At 47.4% G+C, this 16,984-nt stretch overlaps 1 protein-coding gene across 1 annotated transcript in view; it reads left to right on the top strand.

The window, feature by feature from the left end:
• The window catches only part of LOC129547348 (liver carboxylesterase-like), a 46,014-nt gene extending 32,901 nt beyond the window's left edge, over positions 1-13,113 (top strand). Inside the window, exons 8-13 of the mRNA XM_088830138.1 lie at positions 814-954; positions 2,783-2,863; positions 3,140-3,287; positions 11,213-11,344; positions 12,315-12,387; positions 12,654-13,113. Coding sequence (XP_088686264.1) covers positions 814-954; positions 2,783-2,863; positions 3,140-3,287; positions 11,213-11,344; positions 12,315-12,387; positions 12,654-12,837 — 759 coding nt within the window. The 3' untranslated portion in view covers positions 12,838-13,113. The remainder of the gene's footprint in view (positions 1-813; positions 955-2,782; positions 2,864-3,139; positions 3,288-11,212; positions 11,345-12,314; positions 12,388-12,653) is intronic.
• The last annotated feature ends 3,871 nt before the right edge of the window (positions 13,114-16,984 follow it).

The raw sequence follows: 16,984 nt of genomic DNA, 5'->3' as shown, positions 1-16,984 counted from the left end.
CATCAGTTCCTTGAGCTCCTTAGGAATATGCTAAAGTAACATCTATAGCCTGTGAAGCCATGGAAAACAAGCTATGTTTGTGATTTTATGAGATGAAGGCGGATAAAAACAATCATAGTGGGCGGCACTGCTGTGAGGCTGACAGCCAAGGGATTTACAGTCGCATCACCCAGGGAAGCACTCACTGAGTCCTTGTTGGATGTTTTTTTCCCCCTAGTTCATTCTTTTATTATGTATTTACTTTTGGCTGTGCTGGGTCTTCACCTTGCACGGGCTTTTCTCCAGTTACAGCGTCGGGGTCACCTCTCTAGTTGTGGTGTTCAGGCTTCTCATTTCTCTGGCCTCTCTTGTTGTGGAGCCCAGGCTCTAGGCACTCGGCAGCATCTGGGCTTAGTTGCCCCGAGGCCTGTGGAATGTTCCGGGACCTGGGATTAACCCCATGTCCCCTGCACTGGCAGACAGTCTCTTAATTGGAGGACCCCCCCGGAAAGTCTGTCACAGTAACTTTGTAGAGCATGAGTACCACAGATAATGAAAGCTGCGTGACACTGGGAAGAGACATATATATATATATACTTCAAATACATGCACATCATGTTATATATTTTTATACCAAATGGGCTGAAGATCTGTCCCCATCACCTGACCACTGCTGTCCCCTGGTCAGAGTTCTGCCCTCTGGGGTCCACAGAGTTATCCCCTTTTGTTAGGACTCAGGTGTGTGATACTGGTCATGAGCTTCGGCAGGTGGAGACGGGGATGCGGTGTGACCTGGAAGGGGAAGCCCAGACACTACTCTGCCCTCTTCCCCAGACCTACCCTTTCCTGCCCACCGTGGTGGACGGAGTGCTGCTGCCAAAGATGCCCATAGAGATGCTGGCTGAAAAGAACTTCAACACCGTTCCCTACATCGTTGGAATCAACAAGCAAGAGTTTGGCTGGATTCTGCCATTGGTGAGAAAGTGCAGGCCTCGTAGACTTCTCTTCCCTGCCCATCATAAAGCCTCCCCATCTGTGGTCACAGACCTCGCTCTGGGACCAGGCCAGCTGTCCCCTTCATACAATTTGACATTTCCGTGGAAACCATTTCTGATGGTCCACACTGTCATCTGGGTGGTGCAGTTCAGGGGACCCACGTCCACACACATTCTCTGATTGTCCTCCCATCCATGAATCCTGAAATGTCGGTTCCAGGAGGGCTGGTAGAGATCATCACTGGGCAGATAAAAAACGCAAGGCCTGGAAAGGGGAAGGGGCTCGGGAGTTAAGGAGAGTGGGGCTTAGAACCTGCAGCCTCTCGCCTCAGGCTTGCTGCTTTCATGCTTTCTCCATAAATTACCCCCGCCCCACCCAAGCTCTCAGTCCTCTCACTGGAAAGATTCAGAGGAGCCAGCTTCCTCCTGAGTTACAACTGACTTCTAAAAGTTAGGCAGAGAAGGCAATGGCAAGCCACTCCAGTACTCTTGCCTAGAAAATCCCGTGGATGGAGGAGGGCTTTCCCTTCTGACAGAGATAAACAAAACCAGACACCAGGTGAAGTGGTAACAGATTTGATTCAGTTACATCCCTGCTAGAGGGAAAAGATCCATTGTGAACTGAACCCAATCCCTGAAATGAAAGCCTGGTGCTTATTTAAGGAGTGGGTGGGGGTGGGGTGGGGTGGGGTGGATTGTCCATATGACTGGACCACCTGGATTTGTTAGCTGGCATTAATCTGGAGAAGAAACAAATTTCTGTCTTTATGACAGGAGGCAGTGATGTAAGTAGAATCAATGTTCCCACTGAAGTTAGACTTTATGTTTTCACAGGGACTGAGTTTAAAAAATTCTTGAGTTAAAAATTCTTGCTCTGAGGACAAAGCAAGAATTATCCCCTGAATATTTGTTTTTCATAGAGATGGCTCTCAGATCCTTGAGGAAACAACTTTGGGTGGTAAATTTACATTTAAAGGGACAAAGGAAAGGCTTATAATTACGAGAGTTCTAAAGTAACTGCTCTAAGAGGGAGTTCAGGGACCTACCTGCCTATCACCAGGCTTTGGCTGAAACAGTAAAATCTCCAGGCAGCCCAGAGCTCTTGAAGGGAGACTGCAGTCATCCTGGGGACATGGCCTTAAGCCTCCTGCAGCTGTCCTGGAGTTTGGTCAAGTCTCTTAGGGCCGAGTTTTAATGGAGTAGTTATGTGCAGAGTTCTGTGGTTCTTCAGAATGATTTCAGAGGGTATACCAAAGGACCAAAGTCATAATGGCAGGATTTGGGGCTTTTTCAGTTATCTGACTAGCAAATCTGCCTGTAAAGCCCCTGGGTCGGGTAGATCCCTTGGAGAAGGGAATGGCTACCCACTCCAGTATTCTTGCCTGGAGAATTCCAGGAACAGAGGAGCCTGGTGGGCTACAGTCGATGGGGTTGCAAAGAGTCAGACACGACTGAGCTAGTAACACTTTCACTTTTTTTCAGTTCTCTGACACAAGTGGGGTATTTGTGGAGTCGTGTCATCTGCCCCAGAGCCCTTCACTTCAACACTAGGCTGGCTGAAATCTTCCCTCTCTGTCTCGACCACTCTGGGGACTCTAATCATTTGTGTGTGTGTGTGTGTCTACACTGGGACAGCTTCCCTTAATTATATTATCCTCTTTACACTCCTTGGTCTCTGGATATGAAAGTCCATTTGAGTCCAAAACTCATCAAAAACCCAGCCTCCATTTAGTTTGGTCTGTTGGTCACTTTCGTTTTTCTTGCTATTTCCTGATGATTTCACAATTGCTTAACCTTTGTTTTAACAGTTAGTGGGCTTCCCACTCTCTGCAGGCAAGTTGGACCAGGAGATGGCCACGTCACTCGTGTGGAAGTCCTACCCCATCCTTGTAAGACTCTAGAAGTCAGGGAAACTGGCTGAGCACTAAAGAGGGCCGGGGCTTGTTCCCGATGGCAGAGCAGCTGGTGGCAAAACGAAGGCTGGGGCTAGGGGTGGGCGGTTCAGCTCCTAGTTTCTGCCTTTCCAGCTCAGCAGCAGGGGTGGGCGGGAGTGGTGGCATGGGGCCTGAGAGGTTCACTGTTAATGCAAGCCTTCCTCCCTGGCTGGGGAAGCCAGAGGTGTTCACGAGGGCGTGCTGGTCACTTTAACTTTTGATGTATTTCAGAACATCCCTGAGGAACTGGCTCCAGTGGCCACTGACAAGTATTTAGGAGGGACACATGACCCTGTCCAAAAGAAAGACCTGCTCCTGGACTTGATTGCAGATGGGTTGTTTTGTGTCCCATCTGTGAACACGGCCCGTTACCACAGAGGTGAGTCTTCGGCACTGGACAGGAGAGGGACACTGACCCCACCAGCTTCACACTGTATTCTGTCTTAACCCTCAGCATAGAAAGATATAAGAAAACTTCAGGGTACATTCCATATAGCCAGGGGCGGGGCAGTGTCCTAGTTTGGTTTCCACCAGAAGCAGACTCTGAGAAAAGGATCCAAATGCAGGTAGTATATTTGGGGGTGATCCCAGATAACACTGGGAGAGGAGTGGAGAAGTGACTCGAATGGAGACAGAAGTCAGTCTACACTGTGCTGTCAAGCGAGCGTCCTCCAGGGACACCTGGAGCTGCGGAGCTCTGGGAAATCAGCAGGAGACGTGGCTCAGGGTTTTCCTGAGTGAGTGGCAAGAGAGCTGGGGTGTTTATCCTCCAGTTTGATGAGTCATCCTTTGAAGCCTGTTCCCAAGGGCAGTTAATTCCCTGGTGCTTTGATCTGCTGCACATGTGGGCAGAGTGGTGTCTGGCTGCCGAAGACCTCAGGCAAAGAGCTACAGATGCAGGAGTTGGAACTCTGGCCAGTGTGCACAGAAGCAGGGGACAAGGGGACACTCCAACAGTCTCTGCCCCGAGATCCCTCACCTGAATGACAGTAGTCTGTGGGGCCACAGGGCACATATTGGAGGTTTTGTCTTAGAAGCCTTCCAAGGTCAGAGATAGCTTCAAACTAGTTTGTTAACCAGTGGAGCTGGGGATAGCATGAGGCCAAGTGTTGGATCAGGAATGTTGTCTGGGACGAAGAAAACCCAAAGGACTGAGCAGAGGGAGGTATGGGGCAAGTGGTCTGGAGAATGTTGATGTCTGCAGCTGGCCTTGTTCCATGCCAGTGTGTGCTGGGTCTATGGCAGGACCTTTCAGCGTATCCCAAGACTGTGAGTGAGGGGGCCCCTAGGGGCTTGAGGCCAAGGATGGAGGACCTCACCTGGACAGGAGGTGTCCTTTTGGAGTGCCTTGCTGAGGTCCTCACAGGACCCTCCCTTTCCAGGAGCTATCTCTACCACATCTGCAAGACAGGACGTGGTTCTCTGACCCAGAGCACTCTTTCTAACCATGCTAGAGGGTTTTAGAATTTGGGACTGTACAAGCATAATAAAAAGTAGTTACAGCTGACCTACCTTCCCCCCAGTTCAATACAGTCATGGATAGGTTCCGGTTACCCTTCCTCCTCCCTAGGGTCTTGATGAAGCTCTTCAGCCAGGGGCGGCCTGGGGTCAGAACTGTTCTTTCACAAACTTGGTCTTGTCTCTCCTTACGTGTGGTTTCCTCTGCTTCATTGTCTGTTGACCCAGTCATCTTGGATGTGTCAGGACGTGTCAGACTCCCATCAGAGTCATTTTTGCTTGGACTTCCCCGACTTTATCAACATTATTCTTTCCTTTTTAAGACTTTTTGTACTTGTATTAAGTCTTTTTTAATACAGAAGAGAACTTATTCTGAATATAAACATTAATATCTTTTAGTTGTAGAACTTTTTGAAAATATGGAATCACATAAAAAAGAAACTAGAAATGTCTAGTTTCTAGTCAAACTTCTACTCAAAGCTAGCTCTGACCTTGGAAGCCTTCAAAATTCATAGAAATATCTGCTATAAATTTTTGACATATTTTCTTCATTAATCTTCCCATGTCTTACATATAATTTAAATATTAATTTTATATTGTGTTTTTTTCATGGAATCCTATAAGGTAAGCATTTCCTCAATGTCAATGAAAACTCAAAAAGCATCCATTATCTCATGGAATAATACAGTAAAATTTACTTTAGTATTCCTGTCCTATTGGCTATTGAGGCAGGCTGACCATGCTTTGGGCTTCCCTGGTGGCTCAGAGGTTTAAGCATCTGCCTCCAATGTGGGAGACCCGGGTTCGATCCCTGGGTCGGGAAGATCCCCTGGAGAAGGAAACGGTAACCCACTCCAGTATTCTTGCCTGGAGAATCCCATGGACGGAGAAGCCTGGTAGGCTACAGTCCACGGGGTCGCAAAGAGTCGGACACGACTGAGCGACGGAACGGAACGGAACGGACCATACTTCGATGCTGTAAAACATTATGCTCAGCCTTATGTGCATATATCTTTAACCAAATCTCTGATGATTTTTTTTTTTAGATTTGGTTATTAAAGGTTTAATTACTAGGCTAGCTTGTAGGACCATTTTAAAATTCTTGATAGATATTGTGAAATTGCTTCCAGTATATAAGAATGAGTATTTCTTAATTCTCTCTGTTGAGATACTCAGATTAAAAACTAAAAATAATGCTGCTAATTTCATAAGCCCCGCCTTACCAAATAAAGAAAGAAGAACATCACACTGTTTAAATGTGTGTATTTTTTATTGCTAGCTCTTTCCTTCCCTCTGCTTTTCTTATTGTTCCTAAATGTTATTATTCAAACCTGTGCCCTACTTATTCTTTTGAAGACTTGTGTTGTGGTTGTAGGAATTTAATAAATCTCAGAAATTTAAGGCAGAAATGTTAAAAAGAGAAAAATGAACAAAAATATCTTTTGGGCAACATGCGCCCCAAAATAATTTCTCCCATTCGTGAAAGTTCTTTCTCCTATGGTTGGATCATGAGTTCTTTCAAAACTTTAAAATGGCAGAGCCAAGGTTAAAGCCCCTCCTTACGGCAATCTCTGCTTGATCTTGAAGTGAAGTATAGTAAATTCACTCAGCCATATCCAACTCTTTGTTACCCCCATGGACTGTAGCCTACTAGGCTCCTGTGTCCATGGGATTTTCCAGGCAAGAGTACTGGAGTGGGTGCCATTTCCTTCTTCAGGGGATCTTCCCAACGTAGGGCTCGAACCTGGGTCTCCAGCATTGCAGATAGAACTTTACCATCTGAGCAACCAGGGAAGCCACAACCTTGAAGCAACTGTTTAATAAGTGGCTTGCGGGACCACAGAGAATGGTCCCAAAACCACCTTTTTCTTCCAAAAACCACTTCTTGCTAAACCAAAGTACAAAGATGGGAGATGAGGGAGGCAATTACACAAATTATTTTACATCCTCCTGTCGGGATGGCATATATTGTTAAACTACTTTGTGGGGAAATTTTAATGATATGAAGCAATTATTATGGTCATATGCAATAACACATACAATAGTGTCATCATTTTATGTGCATAAGTGGAGTAAGTTGTGAAATATTAATAGGTTTCTCTGAGCAGTGCAATTATAAGTGATCATTTTGTTCATTTTCCTTTGTTGGGCATTTTCCAAATGTGATAGGATCCCCAAGGCGGGGAGGGGGTGTTGTGGTATCTCCGCACCAGCCTGCCTTGGGGCCTGACCCTTCCCCATTAGAGTCCCTGGCTGTGGCATAAGCATCAATGCAGAGCACAGAGCTCCCCAGGTGGGGGGCCCACGAGTCAGCCCTGGAGCAGCAAGATGGGCATCTCTGCTGAAGCATCAGCAGGAAAGTGACGTCTTCTTGGGGCTTCGAGAAGGGGATGGAGAGAGGGGAGAGGGGAGGGAGGAGAGGCCAGGAGAGAGGGGCTGTCCCCTTCCCCAGCCCCTTCCCCCTCCTGCCACTGCTGCACCCTCCCCGGGCCGCGCAGGAAGCAAGACACAGGAGAGGACGGACACAAAGGAAATGAACTGCCAAACGGAGGTTTCCTAGGACACGGGGAGCAAATTTTACCCTTTCTGCATCTGTTCAGTTCAGTCACTCAGTCGTGTCCAGCTCTTTGCGACCCCATGAATCACAGAACGCCAGGCCTCCCTGTCCATCACCAACTCCCGGAGTTCACTCAAACTCATGTCCATCGAGTCGGTGATGCCATCCAGCCATCTCATTCTCGGTCGTCCCCTTCTCCTCCTGCCCCCAATCCCTCCCAGCATCAGGGTCTTTTCCAGTGAGTCAACTCTTCCCATGAGGTGGCCAAAGTATTGGAGTTTCAGCTTTAGCATCAGTCCTTCCAATGAACACCTAGGACTGATCTCCTTTAGAATGGACTGGTTGGATCTCCTTGCAGTACAAGGGACTCTCAAGAGTCTTCTCCACACCACAGTTCAAAAGCATCAATTCTTCGGCACTCAGCTTTCTTCACAGTCCAACTCTCATATCCATACATGACCACTGGAAAAACCATAGCCTTGACTAGACGGACCTTGGTTGGCAAAGTAATCTCTCTGCTTTTTAATATGCTATCTAGGTTGGTCATAACTTTCCTTCCAAGGAGTAAGTGTCTTTTAATTTCATGACTGCAGTCAGCATCCGCAGTGATTTTGGAGCCTAAAAAAATAAAGTCTGACACTGTTTCCACTGTTTCCCCATCTGTTTGCCATGAAGTGATGGGACCAGATGCCAGGATCTTAGTTTTCTGAATGTTGAGCTTCAAGCCAACTTTTTCACTCTCGTCTTTCACTTTCATCAAGAGACTTTTTAGTTCCTCTTCACTTTCTGCCATAAGGGTGGTGTCATCTGCATATCTGAGGTTATTGATATTTCTCCCAGCAATCTTGATTCCACCTTGTGCTTCTTCCAGCCCAGCATTTCGCATGATGTTCTCTGCATAGAAGTTAAATAATCAGGGTGACAATATACAACCTTGACGTACTCTTTTTCCTATTTGGAACCAGTCTGTTGTTCCATGTCCAGTTCTAACTGTTGCTTCCTGACCTGCATACAGGTTTCTCAAGAGGCAGGTCAGGTGTTCTGGTATTCCGATCTCTTTCAGAATGTTCCACAGTTTATGGTGATCCACACAGTCAAAGTGTTTGGCATAGTCAGTGAAGCAGAAATAGATGTTTTTCTGGAACTCTTTTGCTTTTTCCATGATCCAGCAGATGTTGGCAATTTGATCTCTGGTGCCTCTGCCTTTTCTAAAACCAGCTTGATCATCTGGAAGTTCACGGTTCACGTATTGGTGAAGCCTGGCTTGGTGAATTTTGAGCATGACTTTACTAGCTGTGAGATGAGTGCAATTGTGCGGTAGTTTGAGCATTCTTTGGCATTGCCTTTCTTTGGAATTGGAATGAAAACGGACCTTTTCCAGTCCTGTGGCCACTGCTGAGTTTTCCAAATGTCATGGCATATTGAGTGCAGCACTTTCACAGAATCATCTTTCCGGATTTGAAATAGCTCCACTGGAATTCCATCACCTCCACTAGCTTTGCTCGTAGTGATGCTTTCTAAGGCCCACTTGACTTCACATTCCAAGATGTTTGGCTCTAGGTGAGTGATCACACCATCGTGATTATCTTGGTCATGAAGATCTTTTTTTGTACAGTTCTTCTGTGTATTCTTGCCACCTCTTCTTAATATCTTCTGCTTCTGTTAGGTCCATACCATTTCTATCCTTTATCGAGCCCATCTTTGCATGAAATGTTCCCTTGGTATCTCTAATTTTCTTGAAGAGATCTCTTGTCTTTCCTATTCTGTTATTTTCCTCTATTTCTTTGCATTGATCTCTGTGGAAGGCTTTCTTATCTCTCCTTGCTATTCTTTGGAACTCTGCATTCAGATGCCTATATCTTTCCTTTTCTCCTTTGCTTTTCACTTCTCTTCTTTTCACAGCTCTTTGTAAGGCCTCCTGAGACAGTCATTTTGCCCTTTTGCATTTCTTTTCCATGGGGATGGTCTTGGTCCCTATCTCCTGTACAATGTCACGAACCTCTGTCCAGAGTTCATCAGGCACTCTATCAGATCTAGTCCCTTAAATCTATTTCTCACTTCCACTGTATAATCATAAGGGATTTGATTTAGATCATATCTGAATGGTCTAGTGGTTTTCCCCACTTTCTTCAATTTCAGTCTGAATTTGGCAATAAGGAGTTCATGATCTGAGCCACAGTCAGCTCCTGGTCTTGTTTTTGCTAACTGTATAGAGCTTCTCCATCTTTGGCTGCAAATAATATAATCAATATGATTTTGGTGTTGACCATCTAGTGATGTCCATGTGTAGAGTCTTCTCTTGTGTTGTTGAAAGAGGATGTTTGCTAAGACCAGTGCGTTCTCTTGGCAAAACTCTATTAGCCTTTGCCCTGCTTCATTCCGTGCTCCAGATTTGTCTGTTACTCCAGGTGTTTCTTGACTTCCTACTTTTGCATTCCAGTCCCCTATAATGAAAAGGACATCTTTTTTGGGTGTTAGTTCTAAAAGGTCTGTAGGTCTTCATAGAACCATTCAACTTCGGCTTCTTCATCATTACTGGTTGGGGCATAGGCTTGGATTACTGTAATATTGAATGGTTTGCCTTGGAAACAAACAGAGATCATTCTATCATTTTTGAGATTGCATCCCAGTACTGCATTTCGGACTCTTGTTGACCACGATGGCTACTCCATTTCTTCTAAGGGATTCCTGCCCACAGTAGTAGATTTAATGGTCATCTGAGTTAAATTCACCCTTCCAGTCCATTTTACTTCACTGATTCCTAGAATGTCTACGTTCTCTCTTGCCATCTCCTGTTTGACCATTTCCAATTTGCCTTGATTGATGGACCTAAAATTCCAGGTTCCTATGCAATATTGCCCTTTATAGCATCGGACCTTGCTTCTATCACCAGTCACATCCACAACTGGGTACTGTGTTTGCTTTGGCTCCATCCCTTCATTTTTTCTGGAGTTATTTCTCCACTGATCTCCAGTAGCATACTGGGCACCTACCGACCTGGGGAATTCCTCATTCAGTATCCTATCACTTTGTCTTTTCATACTGTTCATGGGGTTCTCAAGGCAAGTATCCTGAAGTGGTCTTCCATTCCCTTCTCCAGTGGACCACAATCTGTCAGACCTCTCCACCATGACCCACCCGTCTTGGGTGGCCCCACATGGCATGGCTTAGTTTCATTGAGTTAGATAAGGCTGTGGTCTGTGTGATCAGATTGACTAGTTTCCTGTGATTATGATTTCAGTGTGTCTGTCCTCTGATGCCCTCTCACAATACCTACCGTCTTATTTGGGTTTCTCTGACCTTGGTCGTGGGGTATCACTTCACGGCTGCTCCAGCAACACGCAGCCACTGCACCTTACCTTGGATGAGGGGTATCTCCTCATGGCCGCCCCTCCTGACCTTGAACATGGAGTTTGTATTTAAATCTGCACTTTCAGGCTCACAACTTGAATATACTTCACTCTTGGGATACATGTGAAAATCACTGCTGCTGCTGCTGCTGCTAAGTCACATCAGTCATGTCCGACTCTGTGTGACCCCATAGATGGCAGCCCACCAGGCTCCCCCGTTCCTGGGATTCTCCAGGCATGAACACTGGAGTGGGTTGCCATTTCCTTCTGCAATGCGTGAAAGTGAAAAGTGAAACTGAAGTCGCTCAGTCGCGTCCGACTCTTCGTCACCCCATGGACTGCAGCCTACCAGGCTCCTCCATCCATGGGATTTTCTAGGCAACAGTACTGGAGTGGCTTGCCATTGCCTTCTCCGGTGAAAATCACTGGAAAGGTTCAAAAATGGACATAATGGAAGACACCTGTCAGGCTGCACGTATTCTCAAAGGAAATGAAGACTAGCCTGTTAGCAGTGAAATACAATAGTGTGTGTGTGTGTGGCGCTCCTTGTGCGTGGATGCATCGACAGGGGCCTGTGTGAGCTGACCCAGTGCCCCTGTATTTATTTAGAATGGAGCTACTCAAGGTTTCAGCATTCATTCACTCACTCTTCACTCACTCACTCAATAAATACCCAGCTCAAATCCATTTCCACCTCCGCTATGCACCCTTAAGCAAGTGATGAAATTTTTCATGTGCTCATATCCAGGGGCTTCCTGTAGGGACACGGGATTGGCACAGAGATGATTCTCACAGTGGGCATCTGCTATTAATGCTGTAGTTGTTCACTCAGGACTAGGCGTGCCCCCAATTTCCTGATTGCTCACAGCTCCCAGAGACCTTGATACCATCAGGTGTGTGTCTGCTGAAATGAACTGTGTGTGAATCCATGTTTTGCAGATGTTGGAATCCCGACATACATGTATGAGTTTGAGTATTGCCCAAGCTTCTCATCAGCAATGAAACCCAAGACGGTGGTAGGGGACCACAGGGATGAAGTCTTCTCTGTCTTCGGGTTTCCAATTTTGCAAGGTGATGGCCCTTTGGTGACTATAAACTTGGAGTTAGGAGATCTGGGTGCGAGTTTATTTGGGGGCCTTGGGCAGGTTCCTCCTTCTCTGCAGGTCCTCGTTTCCTGCACTCACCTAACAGGGTGGAAGGACACGGTCCCAGCCATTCTCTTGCTCTAACGCACCTGATGGAGAATGCAAGTCCTTGTGCCCTCACCCATGGTCGCGCTAAGAATCCAGAACTGGGCATCATCAGCAAGACGGGAGCTGGGTCACCCGCAGGGCCCTGCTCAGGGCTAGAATGCTACCACTCACTCTGCCCTCACAAGAACACATCAGAATGTGCGTGAGGGTTAAGTTAGAGTTGTTATTAACCTTGAATCAGGACTAACGTGTGTCTCTCTATCCAATCTCTATCTATCTAAAACTCATGTATTTTAATATCATAATATATCTAGGTGTGTAATATTTAAAAAGAAAAAAACTTTTCACAGATGTCTTCAATGCCTTGCCCATTAGCAATTACAGACAAATTGTGTGTGACGCATCGCAGAACTGTTCATTGTACACAATGCCTCTGGGCATTTCCTGGTTGGGTGACTTTAGCGGGACCTTGCAGATTCTGTGAAAATGTGTGTGGATCAAGGACACCAAGAAAAGACCCAAAGGAGAGCATCCTGGGAGTAGGGTGACTCTAGCAGAAACCCTGGGGTGTGTCCCTGAAACACCGAAGCAGGAAGGGCAGTCGGGAGGGCACAGAAGACAAGGCAATAGCTTACGGACCGACTCCAGCCCTTCACTGAGCCCGGCCTCAGTCGGTAGCTGTCAAGTTTGAAGTCACTTGCGTTACCCAAGATCTTCCTAAAATGCAGCTTAGACTCAGTAGGTCTGGAGTAAGACCCCCATTTCTGAATTTATTAACAGTTTCTCAAGTGCTGCTACTGCCCACGAACCACACTTTGAGCAGCACTGGCTTTGTCCCCTCCCCACAGATGGTATCTCAGAAGAAGAGATCAATCTCAGCAAGATGGTGATGAAATTCTGGGCCAACTTTGCTCGGAATGGGTGAGCTGCTGGCAGACATGGAGTGGGGTTGGGAAGGGACAGGGTGTGTCTCTTGGGTGGGGGTAGTTTCCAAGGTGTGATGGTCAAACGCCCCGCCCTGTGACCTCTGACATGAGAGCTCCCTGTGATGGACTGGCAGCCCAGCACATGGTCAGCCTCCTATCTCTGGAGGCATATGAGCCTTTGGCAGAAATGAAGCCAGGGCGTCCCTGACAATCTCAGAGCTGACAGCAGCTTTGGGGAATTTCTGTTTGATTTTGTTCCAGGAACCCCAATGGGGAGGGGCTTCCTCACTGGCCAGCGTATGACCAGAAAGAAGGGTACCTTCAGATTGGTGTCTACACTCGGGCAGCCGAGAAGCTGAAAAGTGAGAAAGTGGCTTTCTGGAATGAGCTTCTGTCCCAGGAAGCAGCAAAGAAGGCACCACAGTCAAAACATGTTGAGCTGTAAACAGGGGGTTTCTACAGAAGTGTTTATGTGCCAAAGAGGTGTCTTATTGTGGAGGCTGAGGAATTATCCGATGGCAGTGGCAGAGGCCAGGGAGGGGGGGTTTCCGTTTCTGTGGCCTCAATTTGGAAATAAATGTTCTTCTGTAGACCAAGTCAATGTCTTTGTCTTGCGCTAGAATAAAGTCATCCTACTCAGTGAGAGAAGGATGAAGACAGTGGGCACCGTTGGCAGGAAGGTGCTCTGGCCATTCTGGCGTGACGTCTGAGCATGCAGAGTGGAGCAGGCTGGGCCCTGGGAGGTGCTGAGGGGGACGCTGCGTCTGCTCCCTGTCTCAGGGCCATCCACAACTCCAGTGAGAGGATGTGGGGGATCAGAGTGCCTTGTCCCCCTCCTCCTTGCGGAGTTGACTGTAGAGATGGAGGCGACACAGCCTGAGGATGTCCCGGAGTGGGCAAGAGGGGGCCTGGGCTTCACGACACTGAGCGTAGCTGCCTGGCCCTTCCCTGCCCTCTCGCAGTCTGCAATTCTTTCTGCAAGTCACATATTATCCTCCAGGGCCCTCCCTGAGGCCATCTCTTCCAACAACTCATATGAACGCTTTCTGCAGCCTGGACCACATCAGGGCCAAGCAGTGACCACCCTGAAGTGAGTCCCAGGAGTATCACCTGAAAACTCTCTTTCAGATCCCTGGGGTGACTTCTGGCTTCTCCTGGGATGTAGAAATCTCTAAGAAAGTTACGGCCACCCTTTCTGCAAGGAAAATCTGGATTATTCCCAGTTTCATGATTTTTTCTGATTCATTCAAAGAGGTTGCAGGGCAATTACCCTGAAGTCTGAAGGAAGACGGGCACTGTGGAGAAGAAATGGGACATGAACACTGGCTGACTGTCTGCTGACAGGTGGAAGATGGAGTCACCGTGTGTGTGAGTAGAGTGACTTAAAGTGAGAATCAAGTGTTAAAGGGCAACTGTGGGCGAGTATGGGAGTGTACAATCCTCAGAAGCCAAGGACCCACAGGGGTGTTTACATTCATTGCAGGCCCTTCTCCCTGGACCTCTATCAGGGAGCTTTGAGAAATACTGGTAACAGGTAGTAAGATCAGAGAAAGCCTGCCCTAGGCGGGGCAAGCTAGAAGCCCTGCTCAGACACTTCTTCCCCAAAGAAATGAAATCTCTTAACCACTGGGAAAAGGCAGCAAACCCATCCCCTGCTTTAGGCCCTGGGGAAGACCTACTGAAGCGGAGGGAAAGGAAAATTTTAGGTTGAAAACTGGATACATTTTTTAAAAAATCAGCAACATAATTTAGCTATAGTTATCCATAATTTTAAGTACTCCCCCTTCCAATGTCATAGATCTCAGCTCTTGAGTTTGCTAGTGAGGATTTTATAGGTCAAAAAGGAATTTACTTTTAATCGGTGTCTGCTTCCACCTAGTGGTAATTTAGTTCATTGCAAGCAATGGGATATCCCAATTTATTCTTAACTAGTCAATCACTTTTCACTTTCATGCACTGGAGAAGGAAATGGCAACCCACTCCAGTGTTCTTGCCTGGAGAATCCCAGGGATGGGGGAGCCTGGTGGGCTGCCGTCTATGGGTCGCACAGAGTCGGACACAACTGAAGCGACTGAGCAGCAGCAGCAGTCAATGGGAAATAGGTGGGGAAACAGTGTCAGACTTTATTATGGGGTGCTCCAAAATCACTGCAGATGGTGATTGCAGTCATGAAATTAAAAGACGCTTACTCCTTGGAAGGAAAGTTATGACCAACCTAGATAGCATATTTAAAAGCAGAGACATTACTTTGCAAACAAAGGTCCGTCTCGTCAAGGCTATGGTTTTTCCACTGGTCATGTATGGATGTGAGTGTTGGACTATAAAGAAGGCTGAGCGCTGAAGAATTGATGCTTGTGAACTGTGGTGTTGGAGAAGACTCTTGAGAGTCCCTTGGACTGAAAGGAGACCCAACCAGTCCATCCTTAAGGAGATCAGTCTTGGGTGTTCATTGGAGAGACTGATGTTGAAGCTGAAACTCCAATACTTTGGCACCTGATGAGAAGAGCTGACTCATTTGAAAAGACCCTGATGCTGGGATAGATTGAGGGCGGGAGGAGAAGGGGACGACAGAGAATGTGATGGCTGGATGGCATCACTGACTCAATGGATATGGGTTTGGGTGGACTCCAGGAGCTGGTGGTGGACAGGGAGGCCTGGCATGCTGCAGTTCATGGGATCGCAAAGAGTCGGACCCTACTGAGCAACTGAACTGACCTGAACTGAATAGTTTCAGGCGGACAGCAAAGGGACTCAGCCACATATATCCATGTATCCTTTCTCCCCCTAACTCCTTTGCCGTGCACCTGTCACAGAGCATTGAGCAGAGTTCCCTGTGCTGTATAGTGGGTCCTTACTGGTTGTCCATTTTAAATATAGCCATGTGTACATGTCGACCCCAAACTCCCTACCTACCCCTTCCCCACATCCTTCCTCCCTGGCAACCATAAGTCCATTCTCTAAGTCTGAGTTTGTTTCTAAGCAGCCTGGTTGTTTTCTTGATAGGTGCCACTTTTTGAGGGTGTCAAGAACTTTCTGATTTTTCAGACCCCTGGGACCAGAAATATAAAACTCCTGGCCACCAGAGTGAACCACAGTGGGTGTCCCCATTATGGCCCGCGTGTGTCTGCTGGCCTGGGTGAGAGTCACAAGAGCAGTGCAAGGGCAGGGTACTTGAGCAGCCAGGTTTGGCAAGACTGTAGGCACCCACCCAACTGGCCCTGGAGGGACTGCAGAAGTGGTACAGGGGTGAGGCACTTGCTTGGTCAGCTTTGGTGGAGTCAAGGGGAAGAATCAGATGCCGGACATCCCCCCCGGAGCTAGCAAGTCAGAGCCAGAGGGCAGAAAACGTGTCTGCAAGCTGATGTTAGCAAAGTAGAAGGAGAAGCAAAAAGGGTGCCCACCAGTGCCTGTGTCCCCAGAGAGCATCCCAACAGGTTCCTGCCCCTCCAGCAGATGCTTACGGACTATCAAATAAATCTTCTTCACAAATGGTCTAAGCATCTTTTAAGCTGCTGCTTTTGTGCTAGATCCCAGGCAAGTGAGTTTGAGTATCATCTCTTTAAGAGAGAAATCTCCATTCCCTATAGGCCCATAGCTCTCCTGAAGAGGAGCCCTGTTGGTTTTTAAAATTAGGCATCCTGGGAGCTGTGTCTCCCGTTCAGGTCCCAAGGGCTAGTGAGCACAGACCCCTCGCTCCTCAGGGATGAGCAGTGTGTTTGTGAGATCCCTCCTGCTTGTGGGTCACCATACTGGAGGGGGGGGGGGGTTGGGGAACACCATGACTCTGCCTAGCCAGCCCATCTTGATGTGGCGCTTTGTTGTAGAGGAGCTGATCTCCTACCAGTGGTTACCAGTGAGATATTTTCTTCTGTAAATTTCCTATCTCTAGCTGTGGTCTTCATTCTTAGAGAAGTCCCTTTAGCATTTATTGTAAAGCTGGTTTTCTGGTATCAAACTCTTAGCTTTTGTTGTTTAATCACTAACTCATGTCCAACTCTTTTGCGACCCCATGGACCATAGTCTGCCAGGCTCCTCTGTCCATGGGATTTCCCCGGCATGAATACTGGAGTGGAGTGGAGTCATTTCCTTCTCCAGGCAAAATCCAAATTTCCCTACCCAGGGATTGAACCTGCATTGGCAGGTGGATTCTTTACCACTGAGTCACCAGGGAAGCCTTCTTTTAGCTTAAACTCTGGATCTTATTTTCAAACCTGAATGATATCCTTGTCAGGTGGAGTGTTCTTGATTGTGGGATTGTTCCTTTCATGCCTTCCAATATATCATGCCACTCCCTCCTGACATGTAGCGTTTCTGCTGAAGACCCAGTTGATGCTTTATGAGAATTTCATTAGGCATAACTAGTTGGTTTTGGGGAAGGCAATGGCACCCCACTCCAGTACTCTTGCCTGGACAATCCCATGGACGGAGGAGCCTGGTGGGCTGCAGTCTGTGGGGTCGCTACTAGTCGGACACGACTGAGCGACTTCACTTCACTTTTCACTTTCATGCATTGGAGAATGAAATGGCAACCGACTCCAGTGTTCTTGCCTGGAGAATCCCAGGGACGGGGGAGCCTGGTGGGCTGCTGTCTA

Source organism: Moschus berezovskii, chromosome 22 (genome assembly GCF_049115385.1).
Source record: "Moschus berezovskii isolate FMDL1 chromosome 22, NW_MosBer_1.0, whole genome shotgun sequence".
In the NCBI taxonomy this organism is placed as follows: domain Eukaryota; kingdom Metazoa; phylum Chordata; class Mammalia; order Artiodactyla; family Moschidae; genus Moschus; species Moschus berezovskii.
This window is presented reverse-complemented; position numbering and strand designations above follow the sequence as displayed.